Below are 21,348 nucleotides of genomic sequence, written 5' to 3'. Positions count from 1 at the left end.
AGTTTTTGGGAATAAATGCTAAATTATATGGATACTACGGGGGAGATCAATACATTCCAAAGGGGAAACTGAAGCAGATAGGGAGAGCACCAGCCCAAGGCCACCACAGCCAGTGGCGAAGCAGTACAGGAGACTCTTCCCCCAGTGATTTTCTTAATACCAACAGAAAGCACCAGAGCAGATCATACTGAAAAATGGCTGGGTGGAAGTAAGCAAAAAAAGTCATCACTGTTACATCAGCAGTGACCTCAAGGTAGAACCTCTCAAACATAATGTAATGTATAGGAAGAGAGCCCACATCCCTTGGAAAAAAAAAAAGCACAGGAGTCATCCATGGCCAGCCACCCCCTCCCTTAAGACCATGAGATGATCATTTCCTTCGCTCACATATTTATTTGGAATCTGATAATTCATTGCCCCTAGTTTCCTGCTGGAGTTTGTCTTCCATTGTTCAGGATTTACATTACTCAACAGGAAATCAGTGAGAGGTCTAGCGATTAGAAAGGTGTGTTTCCCATTTGGGCCCACCCTTGCTTGCTCGCTCGGGGCTGGAGGTTGGACCCAGCACACAACTGCGTCCATGGGAACTCAGGGAAAGAGGGACTCATCTCCTTCTAGGAAAGCCTACAGATTGCTTTGTCCAGCCATACACCACTGGCCATGTCCACCCACCTGTCCCTCACATACTGTTCTTACTCAGGCCTTGCAGTAACTGCTTTCTCCATGTGCCAGGGAGGGTGTAGTTTATCAAAATAAAACTATCAAGGCAGTATTTGAAAAGAGTAAGTATGGTGAAAGTGTCCCTTGAACTAAAATACCCTTCCTTCTCAAAGACCATTACTTTCACACTGACACTCTTGCCAGGGCAGAGAGATACTGCACAGCATAAAACGCCACTTGTGAGATATAATTCAGTTTATCACATTGGTTAGGAACCAGGCTGAGTAGGAATCAGCCCTCTCAGATGCCCTTAGCAGTGGCTTTTAACCCCGATCTCACAATGATGCTCCAATACGTTCTCTTTAATGGCTCCTCTGTAAGAGCAGGGAGCAAAACAAAACACCACTAATCTTTTACGGGGTATCACTGGAACAGGATGCTTCCCCGGCCAAGTCCTCCCATTGAAAATGTCACAACTGTTTTAAAACATATTTTCCCTGAGGTTAGTTTGATAACAGGTACTCAGATCAGGCACATACGGTGACCGCTCAGCACTACACTGTAAGCGTGACTTGTGGAATGCAGCTGGTCACCTTTCTGGGCCAGAGCTCCCAGCCACCCGCAGACTGTCGTTCCAAACCAGATATCTCCAAGGCTTCCCAGTCAGCTCAAAGGCTGGGTTTTTTTGTTTCTCTAGCATTCAGAGCGTGCTTGGGAACAAAAGCCCAGCTTGTTAGCCATTGTACAGTAAATCTCAGAAGGAAAACTCTGTGCCCAAAGAGGTTTAAGCAAGCTCTGCAGGATTCAAAGTGGGAGTTTGATTTCCAAAAATTATCTGAATACAATTTTAAGAATTATTATTTCCTTTGAGTAAAGATGGACCTTGAGGAAATGCCCTTGCTCCAGGCTCACTTATGTGTGCCTAACCAGTCCTCTAAGTGCCCCTACAACAGATGTGGGCAAGATAGCCTTAGACACCAGAAAGTTTATCCAAAAAATACAACCCCAATCTCCCCTACTAAAATTCAAGACACAGATGTCTCATCCTGTCCATCTTAGACAAAGGGAACAGAACACTGCCTCCTCTTCACAGTGTTGCCAGACAAAGCCACATACTCTGCCAGGGAAGGTTGCAGATGACAGACACTCGTTGCTCTTTTGCTCTGCAATGATTTCTCTAAAATTAAGACTTTCCTGCAACTGGAGACACCACCACAACATTGAGTAAAATGGAAGGGTTACAACATACCTCTTACATACAATAGTCCTGTTTACATATCTCAGTACACTAGCTTCTTTCTCAGCAATATCCTCATGTTGACTCACACTCATTTTGCAAAATGAAACAATAGAGCTTCCTCATATTAAGAGATTATTTTGTCTCCTGCTCAGGAAGGCCACTGGGTTGTATCAATTACTGGAACCTCCTATCCACAAAAACTGTCAGAAGCCATCTCAGAGCAGCTGAACCTCAAATGCATAAGTATTTTTGCTGTGATAGTCTAAAATATTTGGACCTACTTGTAAAATAGTAATGACACATACCTCAATTGATACAAGATTATTTAAATCACCCCAGACAGAAAACCTCCTCACTAGCATTTCTTTCTCTGAAACACACCCAGCACTTATACATATTATCTTGGATAACATTTAGTCATTTTCCCTGCCCAGAGAACTGCTATGAAAGCTGTGGAAAACGTGAGTATTGCAAGCACAGAAATAAATGTGGAGGATGAGCCTTTCACAATGAAATGTGCACTAAGGATATCTGAACTGCTTGATAATGAATGACACCATCATGATTTGTTTCGCTGTGTAAGTTACTTACCCACTCCACCAAGGTTTTAGGATTTTGAAAAGTGTTGGAACATGGGCCATTCCTTAAAAAACAGGAACTTTTTTCTTTTGATTCTACTTTACTTAGTGCTTTTGGTACAAAATTCGATGCCGCTTTTAAGAAGACATTGGCACACAAACCTGCCTTTCCATTCCAGCCTGACTTTCCCCTTCAAGTTTTTAGACTGATCAGAAAATTCTTAGGGAGTACAACAAGAAATTGCTTCACTGCAGTGGGACACCCTTACAGGGGCTGGATTTACTCACCTGGTCTAAGCGCAGAGCACCATCGATGAAGCGCTGTTTGCGGAGGTGCTGGGCGATTCGATGCAGGTTCAGCACAGCTTGCTGGATCTCAGCTATTGAGTGTTGAGGGGAGACAGGGGGAAGTTCTTCAGGTGAGAACACCTTCCCAGGGCTTTCAATCATACTCTGTGCATGGTCATAGCTTAGCTTCACGCAGGAGCAGATGACCGTCCGCCCAAACCATTCATCAAGGATCTGCAAAATTGGAAAGTGTAAATAGATGTGGGGGCTTATTCTTCCAGTACACAACAGCTTGGGAAATTGTACAAACTGGAAGGAATGACACCAGACCTCATCACTGACTGTGAACTTCAAGTGAAGATCTCATACTAAGGCCACCAGAAAGGCTTTTGCCCATATAGATTCTCTAGTGTCTAATAATGCGTATAACAAAGTCTTTCCATCACATAGGAAATGCTTGGACCTCTTCTCTACCTGATTTCCCTCTTTCATAGAGCTCATAAGAGCTACAGCCCAGCTGGGAGGTGAAATCAGTGAGTTGACTCAAAGGTTACTGGGTGCAGGGGTGGCAACAGGCAGATACACACATGCAAAGAAGGCTCTTGTATTTAAAACACAGCAGATTGCATTCTACCTCTTCAATTAATATGTGGCCAGCAGGGCACCAGGGGCTGGCCCTAAAATACTCCATTTTCAGGAGTACTGCAGGGACTCCAATGTCTGGCTAGCAGTTGTGAAAGTGTCTGAGTAGGACTTTGGTGCGTCTGGAGGAGAGATGGCCAGTCACTGACCTCCCCCGTTCCTCTGATCATGCTTATGGCCCTAGGCCCACACTCAAGCCAGGGATCTTTCTGAGCTTCCAAACTATGTTGGAATCTAGAGAAAAATAATCTATAAATAGCCTATAAAATTATTTTATTTTAAACCAGAAGCCACTCCCATTTTAAACTCCGTAACAGAATACCAATGTAGAAGTAGCAATTCAGAATTATTTCTTAAAGCAGAAAGGAAAATCTATTTTCAGCTGAGATATATAAGAGAGTCCAAAAGCTCATCAAGCCAGTGAGAAAGCGTAGAGGGACAAATGGCAGAAGGCTCTTCAGAAAAGTCAAGAGCATTGGCATGAGGGCTCTGGAGATGGATGTGGTCTGTCATAAACCATTCAAAGCACAAGTGCTCAGAGAATGAATGGAGAATTGTAATTCTGCCTTAGCTACAAGTGCCACCTTACCCCTTCATCAGCACAACAGGGCAAGGTAAACTCTGCAAGTGATGGTGTCCAGGGAGAACAGTCAGCTCTCTCAAAGACAGACTCATCAAAGACATTGCTTCAGAGAGGCAAACCCTCTTAACAGGAAAGGATTGATCCCTAAGATACCTTTGCTGTCTCCTTCCTCTGTGCCCCTCAGAACATACGTGCAGTACAGCTCAGCACCTCAGAGCTCTGAAAGTCACAGGGCATTTCAGCCCATTTGTAATGAGAAAGTGTCTTGATAGCCGAGATGCAGCAAGTGATGTCTCGCAACGTAAAGTGCTCACGGTTATTCTGTGTGCCCCTTTCTCTATACCAAGGAGAAAGAAATGAAGAGAAAGTCACAAAGCTGGACAGAGATGCTGAAAAAGTGCTGGCAGCACCTGCTCTGTGTTCTGCTGCATCCCGCTAAATGTGGTCCAGCTTCTTGTAGTGATGGGGGATCCGTATCTGGTAGGTCAGCGACATATGAAGAAATCTGCTGGATTCAAAAAAATCTGATAATAAGCAAGCATGATGTCTGGTGTGGAAGAGGCTCCACTGCTCTTTAAATGATCCACTTCTAGCAAGTTGAAGACTATTAGCCAGTTGACAGTAGAGATACTTCAGACTTCAGGAAGGCACGGATGGTACTCAGGCACCAAAAAGGTGTTGTTCCATGTTGAGATGATCTGGGAGCAAGGCTGAGCAGCTTTCATTTCAGTTGAGCACTTCTACAGACCCTCCAGTTGGAATAAGCAGCTCTTTCAACTTGCTGTTCAAACATTTTCAGACACTACTTCTATTTCAGTCCAGTAATCTCTGTGTGTAACGAGCAGAGCTGCCAGACTGAGCCTTGCCACGGCAAGCTAACTTAACTCTACCCACTGTCCAAGTGTTTCCTGGAAATGCCCTTCATCTCTGCCTTCAGCAACCATCCAAGCAGACCTAGAGTAACCACAGCCTTGCACCCCTGGTTTGGAAAACCCACCAGAGGAATGGGCAAGTTCCGCTTCTGTGGGGAAAGCCACATGAGGCTGGCTGGCCCACGTACCAGTGGTGGATGGATGGGAAAGCAGTTTGGAGGAGCAACATTTGGGGGTTGTGAGCTGGGACTCAGAAATTACGAGTAGCCCACAAGACAGGTCTGCAAGATCTCCCCCATCACAGCAAACGTGGTGCACTCAGAAGCCAGGCAGAGTACAAGTATCTGAAACATTTCTACGGTTATATTAAGGCTTCCCCCAGCTCTGGTTGCTTTTGAGAAAAAGCCATAGTCCCCAGCTTATCATGGGATGGCAGTGACTGTGGCTCAGCTGAAACCCTCCCAATTGCACAGTTCCTGGTGGTACGGGTCTCTCTGAGGGTATGACATAGCTGTGCAGGAGGTTGAGGACATCTCCACACTCAAGGCAGTGTCCATATCACATCCTGGCTGATGACAACAGTTTTGAGCCTGGAAGACAGATTGTTTGTATAGGTAGTTTCAGACTGAAGCAATTTCTCTTCCTCACTGGTAGAAGGAACGAGCAGGGCTGTGCTTCAAACCACCAGGCAATAACTTTAAAAGGAGAGTTGCATCGTTTGTTTTCAAATATCTTTCTGTTGACTGCATCTGAACAAGAACGTGCTACATTGTTCCTATAAACGCCCAGCTCTGCTTCTGAAGAACAGCACAGATGCAACAATATGGTTAACGCCTCTGCCCTTGGAAAGTCATCTCAGATACATCATGTCACACTATCCCACTGGAGTCCATGGAGCTATGTGGAGTGCTGCTCAGGCAACATTTTGTTGAGCTTATGGAAAACTAGAAGATAAAAACTCCAGAACCCAAAAGCAACAGAAACAAGAAACTGCCTGTCTCCCAGAAAGGGCTGAGCCTGGCACTATTTTTCTAAAAGAAACAAGAATTAAAAACCTCAACAACTTATCAAAAGTCACATTCAAATGAGGAATTTGCGTGGCTTTTCCTAATGTGTGGGAGATGCATTAGCTCTAGACTTACTTGCTTTGGAACAGTAACAGTGGCAGCTCAGAGCAGCTCACACCTCCAGTGGTGCTCTGGGCTCTGCTTTGCAAGCTCAGGGTTACGATAGTGCAGATGGGGTGCAATAAAGTGCTCTTCGGCCTCACGCGTCCCTCATTGAGGAATGTCCTGTCCTCAATGTCAGTGTTCTCAGGGCTCTCCACCACCAGCTGAGGTTCAAGGGCTGTGTTGGGGCTTTTGACTCAGCTCCCTTTCACCCAGCAGGGCCTGGAGCTAACCGAGATCAGGCTATAGTAACACCTAGAAACACAGGAGACACATTCTGTCCCAACTCATAGATAAGCTCTTACAAGAATGCCCTGCTGGGCAAAAGCTCTACAACCACTTTTCCTCTTGGAAGGAGTAAATTCTTCTCCAGTCTTCACCCGATATTCAAATCAAGTGACTAAGACTGCAGTCCTGAAAGACCTCCTAGGAGAAACCAGTTTGCCGAGATGGCCGTCGACAGTCTGCTTTCCAAGGGGAAGCGTGCTCATGGCCCAGACCGCTGCTCCCGCAGAGATCAGCTCCCTGCTGATCAGTAAGGCAGATGCTGCAGCTCCTCTGTTTTCTCACTGGTCAGATAGGGTTGGTCTGAACACTGTTTGAAAAGCAAGTAACGTACATGTTGCAGGGGACAAGAGACAAGATTTAATTAGAAGCTTATTTTAATTAAGACTTGACTATTAGCTGTTCAAAGACCACTCAGAGTCAATAAAAGGGCCACCAAGTAGCTACTATTAGAAGGCCCCATGAGTAATAATGCTGTCGCTATAGGAAGTGGAACACTTTTCACAGTGAACAAAAAACCCCACCTCAGTGCCAGAGCAGGGAATAGCTGGAGAAACACAGATGCAGGACTGCAACTAAATTTTGCTAAAGCACAAAACAAGATTCAGCATCCTTTAGAGCAACGTGGACAATAATAAGGAAGTAAAGTTAATCTTTGCGAAAAATTACCAAATTGGCACAAGAAATATTCTTCACAGAGTTAAAAAAAAATATTATTCCGAGTACAAAAAGCATACTTTGCATAGACCAGAGAGTCCTCTGGTAGTGGCAGTCTTTAGCCCTCCTCAATTAGCGAGGGCACCCTGTGATCACCAAAGAGAAGGCTGTTAGGGTTAACAAAGAGTGCGGGAGAGGAACAGGGAGAGAAATGAAGACCTGGGGAGAGCTGGCAGGCAGCTGAAGGCAGCTCGCTGCACTGGTTGACAACTTCCACAACTGCTCCCTGGAAATAACACATGCAGAGGATGGAGCTGTGCCTTTGCTGAAGAGCTATCACACTTTATTTGGATTGATGTAATTTGTAGCTCTGAAGAAGAATGAAATAGTCTGTTTACCAGAGAGGCCACAGAGGGATACTGCCCACATCCACTGCATTGCACAGGCAGGGTTGGAGTTGAGGGGAACATCTCATCCCACCCAAAGCGTTAGCTATGGATTGCTGCTGGAGGTAGGATATTAAACAAATGGGTGACCTGGCAATTCTCTGTTCCTGAGATTCATACAAATATCCTTCCTTTCCCCACCATGTTGTGAGATTTTTCCAGTTGGAAGTTCCACAATATCTCATCAGTAAGACAAGATACAGGGACAGCCCTACATCCTCCAGTATTGTTCACCGATAAGTCCTTTGCTATCCACCTGGGTGCTAGGGGATGGCATTTTTACCACTCTGCTTGCAAGGGTAGGGGCTGGCCACCGAGGGAGGACTGATTAGCAGGATGACTGTCTGCTGCTTGAGGTACCTTGCCTTCTGGAGTCACCTTCCACATCACAGAGAAAGTCAGCCTATCTTGCATGGGATTGAGACTGCATAACTCCTCACAGAGCAGCTTGGGAAGCATCGGGATCACCTGGAAGAGAAGAGAGCCTTGGTGAGATATGGACTTTTAGTAGAGATCCATCTGTGGCCAAGCTTCCCTTACCGTTTGGTAAAAGACAGGCTCAACAATGCGCAAAAGGACAAAATGCATTAAACCTTCAGGATCACATTATCCGTGGCTACATCATAGCTCTGGGATGCATCACCCATGTCACAGCTACATCACATGGCAAAGAGCATGCTGGCATGGAATGAGTAAGTAACCCAAATCCTCTGAAATGAGAGGAACCGAGACATGGCTAAGGCCACTGACACGCACATCAGCCCCATCCCTCAATGAGACCAGAGGGAGCTGACAAGTCTCCAACCTGGGAATCATTCCCAGTGCTCCCGTCCAAGGAATGCAGTAAGCATCCTGGAGCATCCTGCATCCTCGGTTATGCTAACACTTCACTCTGCAGCTTTTAAGGTGACAAAGTTTGCTCTGTTTTCCGCTTCTTTCCCACTGGGAAGAAAGAGGAAGGCTCAGCACCTCGGGAAACTTGATGTTGAAGAAACACGGTCCTGGCAGGAGCTGAAGAGTTTGGATTTTGGAACTGTGTTTCCTGCTTTGCCACTTAAGACCTTAACCAGGCAAGTAATGCAAGTCTGCTCCCTGCAAAGCACAAATGAAATCTCTCCCATGCATCGCAGGAGCGGTGCATGGCTTTCAGAAATATTGAGCCATGTTTTGCAGCACAGACAGGAACGTGTAGATGTTGGTGAGATAAACAAAAGCATGTGTTTTATGACTATTGAACATGGTATTTGCAAACAGAGAGAGAACAATGATTATTCTACTGTACTCAACTTTGGACAAAATGTCAGCCAACAGAAAATTTTGGCAGGGATTTTTTAACCTGTGTTAATTCTTTACAACTAATCAATATTTCTGCTGCTGAACACTGAATTACTAAACCACGAACTACTCACCTGACTATAGCAATAAAGCAAAAACTTTGGAGCGTACTCATTCACACTAGAGCAGACCTGAGCAGCTCCAAGTGTTCCTACCATCCCTGAATTATTTCCCAGGTGAAGTCTGCAGTAAAGTTAATATTTAGCAGCTGTTGAACAAAGCAAACCTAATTATTAGAGTTTCACATTCTTATTTCCCTGCTTGTTATTTACCTTTGTGAAGAAGCAGTAACTGCCCTCAAAGAAGAACCACGTTCTTCTTGTTTATTCTGAGCGGTAATGTGGGCTGGTGCATCCCAGAAAAAACATAGAGAGAAATGCTCTACTTAGTTGCCATAAAATATGTTAGCTATTTAGTTTAGTTTCCGTTTTGCTTGTTTTGCTGTGCCACCCTGTAAATATAGGACCAGCAGCAAGCCCACTGGCATGCAAACCCCAGCTCTTCCAAACTCTGTGACACCAATTTGATGATTTCAGAGGTAAGATTTTCTACCTGGTTACCAGGGGAAGAACTGTTCTTCAAAACAGTAAGGAAAAAAAGAAGTCTCAGGTGCCCATTTTCTCCTCAAGTGCACACACTTCATATTTACCTTTTGCTTTGAAGGAAAGACTCTTAAAATATTTAATCACATTTGTGGTTTGGCATCAGATGATGGCTATAAATCCATTCTAATTGCAGTGCATATTGATGCCAAAAGGTTAACTGTACGGTCTCTGACCATCAAGTAGTCGCTTGCAACATGAATCAGCAGCACTGGTTCAGCTGGAAGGTCACAAGGGCACAGATTATGATAAGCTGTTTCCCGCAACACAAAGGCCGTCAACTCTGTTATTCCATTTGTGAACAGTACATTAACAATACTGCTACATTCATAACTCACAGATCCAGTACGTGAGCTCTGCCATGCTGCCTGGAAGGACCCACACCACAAGGTTATAAATTTAGCATGAGCGGTGCCAACCCATACCAGAAAGGAGAGAAAATAGCTTTTATAGACTATCGGAAATCCCTGCCTGCCTCGGATCGCCCATGACTACTGTGAGACCCTGAAGTTCAGGTCACAGTGAACAAAGTCCTAGTAATTTAATAAAAGCTCCCATGCCCTTTTCCACCCAAATTAAAAGCTGCAGTTACTAGCTTTTCTTTCTCCCCCCTTTCTGTGATTGATTATCTGATAATGGTCTGTACTTACTGAGTATTCCTGTGCCTTAGCACATCCTCTTTCCCTTCACATCTCCTGAAGCAATAACAGTCTGCTAGAAAAATGCCTACATGAAACATGAAAGCCCATCCACAAAGAATAGCCAGAACAAAACAACAGGATGCTTGTTTTAAGTGTACTTGAGCAGGATTAATATCCGATTCAAGAGGCTATAATTCTATGGAAGGGCTTTCAATGATGTGAAACATAAGCAAAGCTTTAATTCAGATCATAATTACAGCACTAAACTCTCACCAAGCAATTAGCTGTAACAAACCTACTGTTAAATAGGGAAGCATCAACCCACGTTACCCTAGTTTTACAGGAGAGAAACTTTAGGCAAAGTAACTTAAGCCAACCCATGGAAGAAGCCTCACAGGAGAGCAAGAATTCAATCAACCTTTTCCTGGGCTCAGCAAATACATACATAACATAAGATAACATGACGTTGAAGGTATTTCAATTTTATCTACCTCACTGAATTAAAAGAAGAAACCTGTTTTCAGCATCATGACAGTCTTGGCTAACTGCCTCCCTCTGCTTTAACATCACGATTCCTCTTCAGACTACACAGAGAATAAACCAAGTCTCACAAAGCACAGAAGTTTAAGTTATAAATACACATGTCCTTTTTCCTTAATATGATACGGTCACAGGCTGAAAGGATTCTTAGCAGTTGCAAGCCCAGCATTTAACATACAAAGGTGTCACAATTGTGTCACACTTGGAGAGTGAGATGTTTCAGGAGTTATCCCAGGGGCTGCCCAGAAGGGACTTGTGCAATAGGATTATCTCCATCTCTTTCTGAAGGAGACGCAGGATGAAAGGAGATTTCCCTAAGTACGTCTTTAATGTCCAGATTTGCAAAATATCAGGGTTGCATAGCATCGCCTCAAATAATCCAGAAGTTGCCCGGCATCTTTTAAATGCTTTGCCCTTCCCGTGACTGTCTGCCAAGAGTCAGCAGCGTCTGCCAGCTGCCCTGCGGAGTGCCACGGCACACAGAAATCCAGCTAGCTGAAACACTGCCGAGGGATATCACCTCCAGTGTGAAGTGGTTTCCTTAGCAAATTGCTAAGGATCTGCCTATGTTGGGGATCGCATCATTCAGCTTGATTTTACTGCAGATGGAAATAAAGTCACCTGAGCTTATACAGTGTGCTGGTTTTGGCTGGGATAAAGTTAATTTTCTTCATAGTACGGGGCTGTGGTTTGGATTTGTGCTGAAAACAGCGTTGATAACACAGGGATTGTTTCATTACTGCTGAGCAGTGCTCACTCAGAGTCGAGGTCTTTCCTGCCTCTCACCCCACCAGTGAGTAGGCTGGGGGTGCACAAGAAGCTGGAGGGGACACAGCCGGGACAGCTGACCCCAACTGACCAAAGGGATATTCCATACCGTATGGTGTCATGCTCAGCTGGAGGAAGAAGGAGGAAGGGAGGATGTTTGGAGTGATGGTGTTTGTCTTCCCAAGTCACTGTTACACATGATGGAGCCCTGCTTTGCTGGGGATGGCTGAACACCTGCCTGCTGATGGGAAGTGGGGAATGAATTCCCTGGTTTGCTTTGCTTGTGTGCGCAGCTTTTGCTTTCCCTGTTAAACTGTCTCTATCTCAACCCCTGAATTTTCTCACTTTTACTCTTCCAATTCTCTCCCCCATCCCACCGAGAGGAGCGAGAGAGCAGCTGCGTGGTGCTTAGCTGCCGGCTGGGGCTAAACCACGACATACAGGGATCATGAAGCTGGAACAGTGGGGTGTATAAACGTAGTTGAATCTAGAAATGCAGTTGGAAAGATCCAGCAGGGCTAGGGAAAAAACTTTCACACTGAAAAAAAGGACCTATGGCCCTCAGGAAATCTTTCCTAATGAATGTAGCATAGAAACCAGGGCTGAAGAAAGGCTTGGGTGGTGAAAGCTTGTCTGGTTTTCATCCCCCTCTATCAGTCAGACTAATAAAAGACATCATCTCTTCCCACAAGCCCAGCAGGGCCCAAGAGATTCTGGAAAGGGCACTTCTTTGAGTGAAAGGCTGATATCCACAATGCTCGCAGCCGTGGGTCTGCATTTCAAATCAAATTACAGACAGAGGATTTCTCCCTCCCTATTTCCAAGTCCTGCACGTAAAATCTCCAGCACTGCCCGACATCCCCCCCTGCTCTCAGGTCTCCCCGCAGGCAGGCACATGTCCCAGCACACCGGAGCAGCGGGCAGCAAGGGAAAACCAAAGTAAGAGAAGGCAACGCCGAGCCTGAGGGTTTTCTACACATCATTGTCCTGGGGTTATAAAACACATGGACCTGTAACCACGGCCGGCCACGCTGCTTAGCAGCTGGCTCCTCTGCATGGTGGAATTGCTTTGGACATGGGAAGATCTAACCTCCTGCTTGTCAGAGGCCTTGGTTTTGTTTTGCCTCTTCGGCTAATAAAGTGCTTCCAGAAACCAAACGCAAGTTTCCAGCCTCGGACTCATTCCTAGGGAGCCGGGCAGTGGGAGGGAGCACATGCATATTGGGATGATAAAACTCCCTGTTCCCTTTAAAATCAGAAACAGAAATCAGAAATCTGCTGCAGCCAGGACCGACTCACGGGCCAGGTTCAGAGCAGGTTAGCCATGGCAGCTGTCATCAATGGACTTGCTCTAGCAGCTCTTCAAGGAATGGACAGGGAAAAATCGACCAGTCAACCAACGGGAAAAGGGAACAAACTCTGAAAATAAAGGGGTTTTCTTTACCAAAATTGCACGGATAGCTTTGCTCCCTTCAAACAGCCCCATTCTGCTGGCACCCCGCTTTGGCTGCCCGCTCAGGCTTGGTTCAGTTGGTTATGACCACCGCTGACACTTGGAGTGACCTCTTCTCCCACCGCCGGTCCGATGGGGAGGGATTGTATTAACCGAGAGCTTCCATCAGCTGCTCTCCCCAGAGCTGGGAGGAGGACGCCGAGGTCCCACAATGGGGTGGGCTCAGCAAGCCTCTCGCTTACACACTAAAAGACACTCAAAGGAAATAGGCAATTCGTTTATGAGCCAAGATTTCTGCTCAAGACTTGTATCAACACTTCCATGAATTCAGATTTCTAGCAACTCTGTTACTCAGCCCGAGATTATCAAAATATCAACACCCTGACAACCTGCTGGTGTCAAAAGTGAATGTCTCGAAGTCCTTGGACTCAACGTGAAGATAGGCTTACAGTTCCGATCTTTGATCTCCAGTATAAAATAGGACCGATAAAATATTATAGGGATTTATGGCTGACCTCTCACTCAAGCTGCTTCACACCTAAAATAACACTGTGAGATGTGCCAAAAAAGAGGAAACTGTTTAGGTTTTCTTGCTTCTTAATACCCGATACACTCTTATTTCAAAAACTTTCGACTTTTATTAAATAGACTGCTAGCAATTACACAATAACTCCCCTTCTGGATACATGGTTCAGGCAAATTAAATATGTGGCTTTATTTAACTTCTTTGGGAGGATTAGCATGGTGCTAACCTCTAGCAGAATCGCGGCTGTCTTAGGAAACCGTTCCATCAAAGGAAAGCATATTTTCTACAAGAGTCATGCTACCATCTTGTTTCAGACAGCCTGGCTGCTTTCCTTTGCCCATCCCCTCTTTTCTTTTCATCTCTTGCAATTAAAATATTGACCATTTCATCATCCAACCTAGTTTGCATTTTCAAAATATATTTTCTGCAGGGCAGAAGTGTGGGTAAAACACTAATCCTGACTGCTGGGCAAAGGTAGCGGAAGAGCAATTGAAGATTAAGGGCAATAGATAACTTATGTTGGCATCGCACATGCCTGACTACTAATGCTGAGAGGGAAAAAGTGCTTTGAAAGTAAATTCTATCAGCTTTTGAACTAGATTTTCATGAAAAATGCTTCTTCTCTATATATAAATTTTCCTTCTCCCTTTAAAAAAAAAAAAAAATCACATGCCTTCAAACAGTATTTTGACTTGGAAATACTGTCACAACATCTTCCTGGACTACAGCTTTGCTGCCCTGCAGTGATTTCCCCCCTGAGCCAGCCCACATCTCCCATAGCGAGCTACGGCCATTGAGTCATCCAGCGGGGGGGAAGCAGCGCTCTGCAGAAGCCAAGGGCTTATCAGTGCAGAGGCTGGAGGATTGGGAAGGCTCTAGTGCCAGAACTGCTGTTTCCATGAGATACATTGCTTCCCACTCCTGGGGAACAGTAAGTCACTGCTAACCGGTGTCTTCCAGCGCGGCCACTCCTTGGTCCCGCACTGCAGCACCTCTGTGCTGTCGGGCTCGCTACCGCACACCCAGCTTGGGCACTTCTGCATTGCTATCATGGTTACTCCATGCAACCCATACCCACAGAGACCTAAAATCCACCAGACTCACTGAGCCCCTCTTGCTATTTCTACCCAAAGTAAGTTATGGAACAGCTACTAAAGGTTAACAGCTTGATATCAAATGACTAACTTGATTTCAATAGTGTAAAATAAGTCATTTTATCATCTGGAAAGTGCGGAGAGGACACAGTAAGCCACTGGAAAAAGCATCATTACAAGACCCTTCCCAGATAGCAACCCTGGGAACATACAGGAAGGGAGGGGAAGAATCACTCCCAATCGTACACAGCAAGTAGGATATGTTTATTTATTATACAAAAGATGCCCTGTCATCCAGGAAAGGGCTGCAGAGACAAAGACTTCAGCCTGACTGAATGAGAGTGTGAGGAGAGGCAAAATAATCTGCTCCTATGAGACTGCCTCAGCACTCCACGCAGCTGATGCCTCAAGCCGACGCAAGACGCTGGCAGCCGAGCTTCCCGACTTCCCTGCACGCACAGTGCCGGCAGTATCTGACGAGCTAGGAAATGCTTCTGCACATTCAACTGAAAATGAGACGGGCACAGACAAACCTGGCTGTTTCCTTCCCAATAATGTTAAACTTGAACCCGTACATTTTTAAAGTATAGAAGTCAACTTAAAACTTGACTTTAACGTTTGATTCTGTTACACAAAAATCTGTACAATTTCAAATACCTTTTCAGTGCATGATGAAAACACATAATTCCTCCAGTATTCAGGATACCCAGATAAAAGTAAAGCCTGTGAAATACTGTTGTACCTCAAGATGTGAGATTGCACAGGATGTTTTACACCCTGCTCTGCTATGCATCCACTTCTGGGAGGGATTAGCTAGTACTACTGCACTGAAGACAAAGACAAAACTCTCCAGACTGCATCTGCATGTTTTAAGCTCCCAACAGCAAAGCAGACGAGCCAGCTCAGCTCGAGTCTGTCAGGCTTATCTCAGGTCAGCACGGTGCAAAGGTAGCCGTGCAGCTCTGGGCCCTGAACTAGCTCCAGATCAGCAGAGTCCCGTTCACATGGAGCTGCTCCTGAGCTGGACAAGCCCTGGCAGACCCGAGGTGGTCAGCAGCTATGCTAGCTCTTGCATTGGCACCAATTTACTCATTTTTGTAGGTTTGCTGAACAGCCAGATTTTGACTGTGAGCATCTGAAAATGAACCTTTAAGATGAATTTATGGTAAATAGAAGACATAGTTATCAGATTAAAAAAAAGAAAAATCGTCCTTACCTTTTGCACTAGATAGACACTAGTTGCTCTTTCGCTCGCTACTTTATCCAGTGCTGTTTCTTCCAAGACAAAGTAGCTTACATCTGCGATGTGAACGCCGACTTCGAAGTTCCCTGAAATTGCACAAGGAAGTCTGTAGGCTGCAGGTAGAAATGAACTGCTGCCATATTTAAATTCACAACCACTCTGGCTACAACATACGAGTGAATCCTCAAGCACAGTGGTGGATATGTGAAAACCCTTATAGAACCCATGTCTTTCCAATTAGGAGCTTGTAATAGTGAGGTCAGTCCTCATCCCTTTGTTGTCAGACAACAGTAAGCAAAAAATACAGAACCCCACCTTACAACCACACGGCAATGCAGGGCACCCTTTCCCAGGTATGCAGCAGCAGGCGACGCTTGCTTTTGGGTTCTCAGAGCTGCACTTGTTTCCACTCTACCCTGGTTGAGCCCAAATTGCTGCTGGTGACCTGGGAAGTCTTCAACGACTTTGGATCAGGCTATGCAGAAGCACAGTTGTCCACAAGCACAATATTCTGTTATCCTGCCTTCCCTTCAGATTAGGCTTTTTATCCTTTAATTAGAGTCCAGTCTAGAAGCATCTTAATCCAAAAGTTAGGCTAGGGAGGAGTACTACTGAGTTTATCATGAGGTTTTGGCAATAATTTGGATTTGGAAGTAGTCATCATACTCAGCTTTGGAAGTAATTAGGTACCTTGGTCCAAGAAATTCTGGTTTGCTAATCTTCAAAGAAGCCTATTGACCTTTGTTTTCTCTGGAAGGACTAGGCTAGATTTGAGGTGTTTATTTGTAAAATAGCTCTAAGTGCAGTGGGCTCCTAATTATAACATTTGGTTCTTTAGAGGAATTCACTAACTTCTTGGTATCTATAAATATTTTTTCTTTCCTTAATTTTTTTAAAAAGACACCGTAATAAGATACCATGGCTGGTGACAATCCTGTTTGTTTATACGCCTTGCAAAGAATATTATCAAAGCCTTTCTCTAGAGTGTCACGTTTTTGAAGGATAAATGGTTCATAGCTGCTGTCATTACACAATACAGCTGCCCGTGTGCCCTTCTGATAGGTACCAGTGCTAGGTTTCAGCAGAGTGGGAATGGAAATGCATACAGGAGAAGAGGAAGCGTGAGAAGGTTCAAGCTTGTATTATGAGAGCCACCTAGCCCACTGTGCCCCCAGATAAGTGAGCACCGACACGCCGTGTGCGACTGAATTTGTAACAATTTTAACTAAACTTTATTAAGCCATGTTTGTGCAGCACTTTTGAGTATGGAAAGCGTTATCTTGCTTTTTGTGCTGCCTTTGTACACTCGACAGAGCACAGATGTAAAGGCAGCAGAAAAGCCCATGGAAGACGGGAGCACTGGGCTTTAGATTTGTCCACATAACCTACAGTCACTGGAAGGTCCCGCAGAGAGTAAATATGATGGCAGCAGGGGGAGAGGACAATAATCCCATCGCACACCAAGGGACAAATTCCACCACTCGTTAGGAAGCTGGGAGAAAAGACTGCAGATTAAGTGGTTCACCTCAGAAAGCTGCCTACAGCTGTGTTGTGATATTATCACATGCCTTGAAAGCTGTTCTACATGGATTAGGCATCCAAGCCTGAAACTACTTAGACAGTAAGTCTTAGACCAACAGTTCAACCAACAGGTTTAATATTACATGAACTCTAAGCCAACACACTCAGAAGGTAAAAAAATATCGAATACTTTGAAGTCAATATTGTAATGTATTGACCCTGCAGGCAAATATTGACGAAAGGAAAAGGAGAGGGGGTCATTACATCATGCCTTTAATTGTACTTTAATTCAATATGTGCACTGTTACATACATGAACTTTTTGTCCTCGGTAGAAAATCGACAAACTAAGAAAGATCTCATTGCATGAGATAATAAAACATGGAGTTAGCCAACGAAAACACATTGAGAGGAGTTGAATTTCATTCAGGTTTCCCACCAGAGCTTCTAAAAAGCCGGGGTCAGCATGAGCCCCCTGCTTTTGAACTTTTAATGGAAATTCTATCTAAATATTTTCTTACATACATTGACATAATGCAAACTGGCAACTCTTGGGTTTGTCTTGCTCAAGTATGAATCACCCTATCTCCCTCACCCCCAAAAAATTCAGACCAAGAGAACTTGAAGATACAGCACAGCGATCAACCAATCTGATTTCTCTCAAATCACTGCTTTTGAACGTGTTGGACAAAATACCAGCCTAAACCTGCACAGAAATACCTGCCTACTGCTCTCTCCTGGTTTATTTGCTAATTAAAATGAAAGAGCTTTGTGGACAGAGAAATGCTATTCACTAGGATTCTCTTCCAGGTCCACAAACAGTTTTTCTAGTCTCATTAATTTTTATGACAAAGTCACACGTTGTAAGTCTGGTGTTATTTCCCAAGGAAAAAAGAGAATGTGGCCTGATTGAAAGGAAAAGAGAGTTAAACCAGCACTCGTTTATTGAAAAAGTCTTGTCAGAGAACAGAGAAAAGGGGGAAAGGGTGGACACCGCACGGACCACACACCACAGGGTGCTACACATAGTCTACTCCACCTTCATTTTGATGAAATCTACTTTTCCAGCAAACAGAGGCTTCAAGTCTTGGCATGTAGCTCTCCGTCATGATAGACTTTATACCCTAAATTTCTTACAGAAATGAGTCCTTTACAAACCACAGACTTGCTTCACCCCAAATCTAAATTTCTCCTGCAGTGAAGCCAAAGCTGCTCAACAACCCCTAGAGCTAGGCATACACTACCAGTTCAATGATTTTTTTTTTCAAAAAGGAATTAACATAAGAACATACAGGAGATTAAGACAGACACTTCATATGCTGATACTAAAGCAAGAGCTGAAAGAAGCATCTATTGCAATGAAAAATGCTGAAGGCACTTGGATGGCTTCTTTCACTCAGGATCTCCAGGATTTTTTTCATTTAAAATCATTTCATCTGAAAGAGGGTGCAAAATTGTCATCCCATTCGAACTCCACCACTACAAAGCTGCTACATGGGAGACATTTAGCAACAGGGAATGCAGTTTAGAATCAAGCAACACATTTTATTAACCAGCTGTACCCTATTAGCCTCTCTCTGCAAATACAGAGACACAGCAAGGGAGATGGATGGGAAACAGGAGTATTATTTGGAATTACACTATGGCATTGCAAAACCCAGTAATGAGGCCCTTTGCAAAGAGGAGCTCTCCTCCTGAGGTCTGCAAGTAGAAATAGGGAAAGGGCCGGGCACTCAGCCACCAAAGCTCCTCCTGGGCCAACGCTCTGCAAGAGGGACAGGATTTGTTGCCACCTCACTGCAAACAACAGGGTTCTGAGGCCCTTGCGGCACTGCACACAGAGAAGACAATTTCCCTTGTTCTTTACCATCGTGCAGGCTACTAGAATGGCAGAATATAAAGGATCTGTATTTCTCCAAGTTTCTAGAAGCCTGGATCCCCTCAAAGCTTACCAAGTGATAGAGCTACGAGTGGCAGACCTCCCCACAGGGAGCTCTGGAGAAGGTTCAGCACCTTGGTCTGAGAATCTGGTTTATCTGAACCCACTCCAAAACCTTCTGTGTGTAAGACTGATACGATGGTAAAATCAAAGGAGAATTGGTGGCACCTCACAGAAGAACAAAGAACAAGCTGTTCCTTTTATTAATTTTTTGACTGATGATCTCATTCCCTATGACAAAACAGTTCAAAGAACTTTTTTTCCTTCTTTATTGAGGAAAATTATAAACAAAAAAGGATTAGCAAGAAAAAGCTGGAAGAGATGGAAAAGGCCCTTTCAGTCCATCAATGCTCCATAAAAACAGCTAACCCAGCAAGCCGTATCAAGTATTTGCCCCAGGAATCAGAAAGCAGAGTTGAATGTATTTGAACAGTGTGCAAGGGAACACGCTGGCAGAAAATCCCTCTGTCTTCAGCAACTCGAGTCACCCCTAGCACAAATGCAGAGAGAAAGACCAAGCAAGTTCACTTCGTAACTTAGTATATTCAAATTTTAGGACCATGCAACTTAAAAATGCAGTTCTTCAAGGATAAAACAGCAGCAGGTAATTCTCTAGCATGCAGACGTAGTCCCCTTTACCTTCATCTCGCCTTCAAGCATTATCATTCTCAAGAGGGAAGACACACATTAATAGACTGTGAAGTCAACTTAAAATTTAATACCACGTTTTTTTCTATTAACCACTATTTCTCACACTATCTTCACTCCTCAGTTATGGAGGTAGAGAAGAGTTCAAAACAGATTGCAAAGTGTTTGCTCTAGCCAGAAAACAGCCAACTACCTGCCTGCTGCCAGCAATTAAAGTTAGTTGGCTGTTCCCTGGCTAGACCAAACTCTTGCAGCAAATAATTACAGCTCTTTCCCATTCCCCTGCCCTGGGGGTTCCATGCTGCTGCTCTTATCTGCAAAGCAATATTTAGCACCTTGCAAAAGTATGAAAAACTTGCATAGAGAGAGACAAATGAGACCTTTAACCTACATGCAGGGTTTGTTGCTATTAGCAGTGCTACAGTAGAGCACGGGTCTTTGTCAAGGCTGAGGTTCTCGTGTGATCGTGGGCAAACAGGCGAGGACGGTGTCTACAAGGAAGGGTCTCAGTTACAGAAACGACGGCCAGAGGGGCTGCAGACAGGACAGAGGTGGACACAAACCAAATATAAGTTGCACTGAGGTAGAAAATGGCACTGAGACCTGGGGAAGCTGCTGGACATAGCTATGGACCATCACAAATCTTTAACATGTGCCTTTAAATAAAGGACCTGATCCAAGCCCAAACTTTTCTGTTTCTCTTTGGCATGTGTATCATGTACATCCACGGCTCAAGTGTTAAAGAAGTGTCCCTCTTGGAATAGAGAGGGGAGAAAAGAGAGAGAGAAAAGAGAATGACTGAGTGGGAGGAAAGAGTAAGTGGGAAAGCAAAAAAATGCAATATAGAGAAGAGGAGGAGAAGACTTTAATATAAAAATAAAAATGGAACCATGGAAAGAGCCAGTTATTTGTCTGCTCTGGAGCTTGAAGACAAAGGTGGGTGGCTTTAATTCTCAGCTGAGGTTACTTTTCCACCGCAGGAAGCCAAGCTATTGTTCAGAAAATCAGACAGTGTGCTTTATTTTACTTATTTTAAAATAACAAGGAAAGTGCTTAAATTTTACTTGTGTGCCCTAGGGCCATTTTGCTTTTTGAAAGTGAAGTGCAACTGAGCATAAATCCATTAACTTGTTTACCAAGAAACCAAATTTTTTAAATTATCACATGATGGTCCTTTAGCCAACCGAAATGCAACTAATTACACCTTTTTTAAAGCAAGGAATAGCTTTTTCCTTCTCTAAAGGTCTCTTCCTTGACATAACCTCACGAAAAGACTCTGGCAAAAGGAGTCAGAATCCTGTATCTCAAGAGAGTGGGACAAGTCCTCGGGGCACAGAGCAGCAACTTTTCCATCCAAGCATAAATATGACTTTAGCAAACATTGCAACAACTTCAAAAGAAGAAAAACTGTCTGCCAAAACAAACAACAAGCACCTCTAAAGAGTAATGATCCACAAAATACCACACACTACCAGGCATTTCCTCTAGGAGATGTCCCCATCCAAGGCCCTCTCCCACTGGTTTGCATAAGAAATGTTCCACAGAAAGAGCCCCCTTCACCCACCAGCCACAGAGAGACTTTGAGACCATCAGGAACAGCCTGGCCAAGGTCTCAAGAT

At 44.4% G+C, this 21,348-nt stretch overlaps 1 protein-coding gene across 1 annotated transcript in view; it reads right to left on the bottom strand.

Annotated features, from left to right (window-relative positions):
* DIS3L2 (DIS3 like 3'-5' exoribonuclease 2) overlaps positions 1-21,348 on the bottom strand; it is a 193,176-nt gene that overhangs the window by 62,900 nt on the left and 108,928 nt on the right. Inside the window, 3 exon segments of the mRNA XM_075761378.1 lie at positions 2,767-3,000; positions 7,781-7,888; positions 15,596-15,708. Of these exon segments, the coding sequence (XP_075617493.1) occupies positions 2,767-3,000; positions 7,781-7,888; positions 15,596-15,708 (455 nt within the window).

This window comes from Balearica regulorum, chromosome 9 (genome assembly GCF_011004875.1).
Source record: "Balearica regulorum gibbericeps isolate bBalReg1 chromosome 9, bBalReg1.pri, whole genome shotgun sequence".
Taxonomy (NCBI): Eukaryota; Metazoa; Chordata; class Aves; order Gruiformes; family Gruidae; genus Balearica; species Balearica regulorum.
This window is presented reverse-complemented; position numbering and strand designations above follow the sequence as displayed.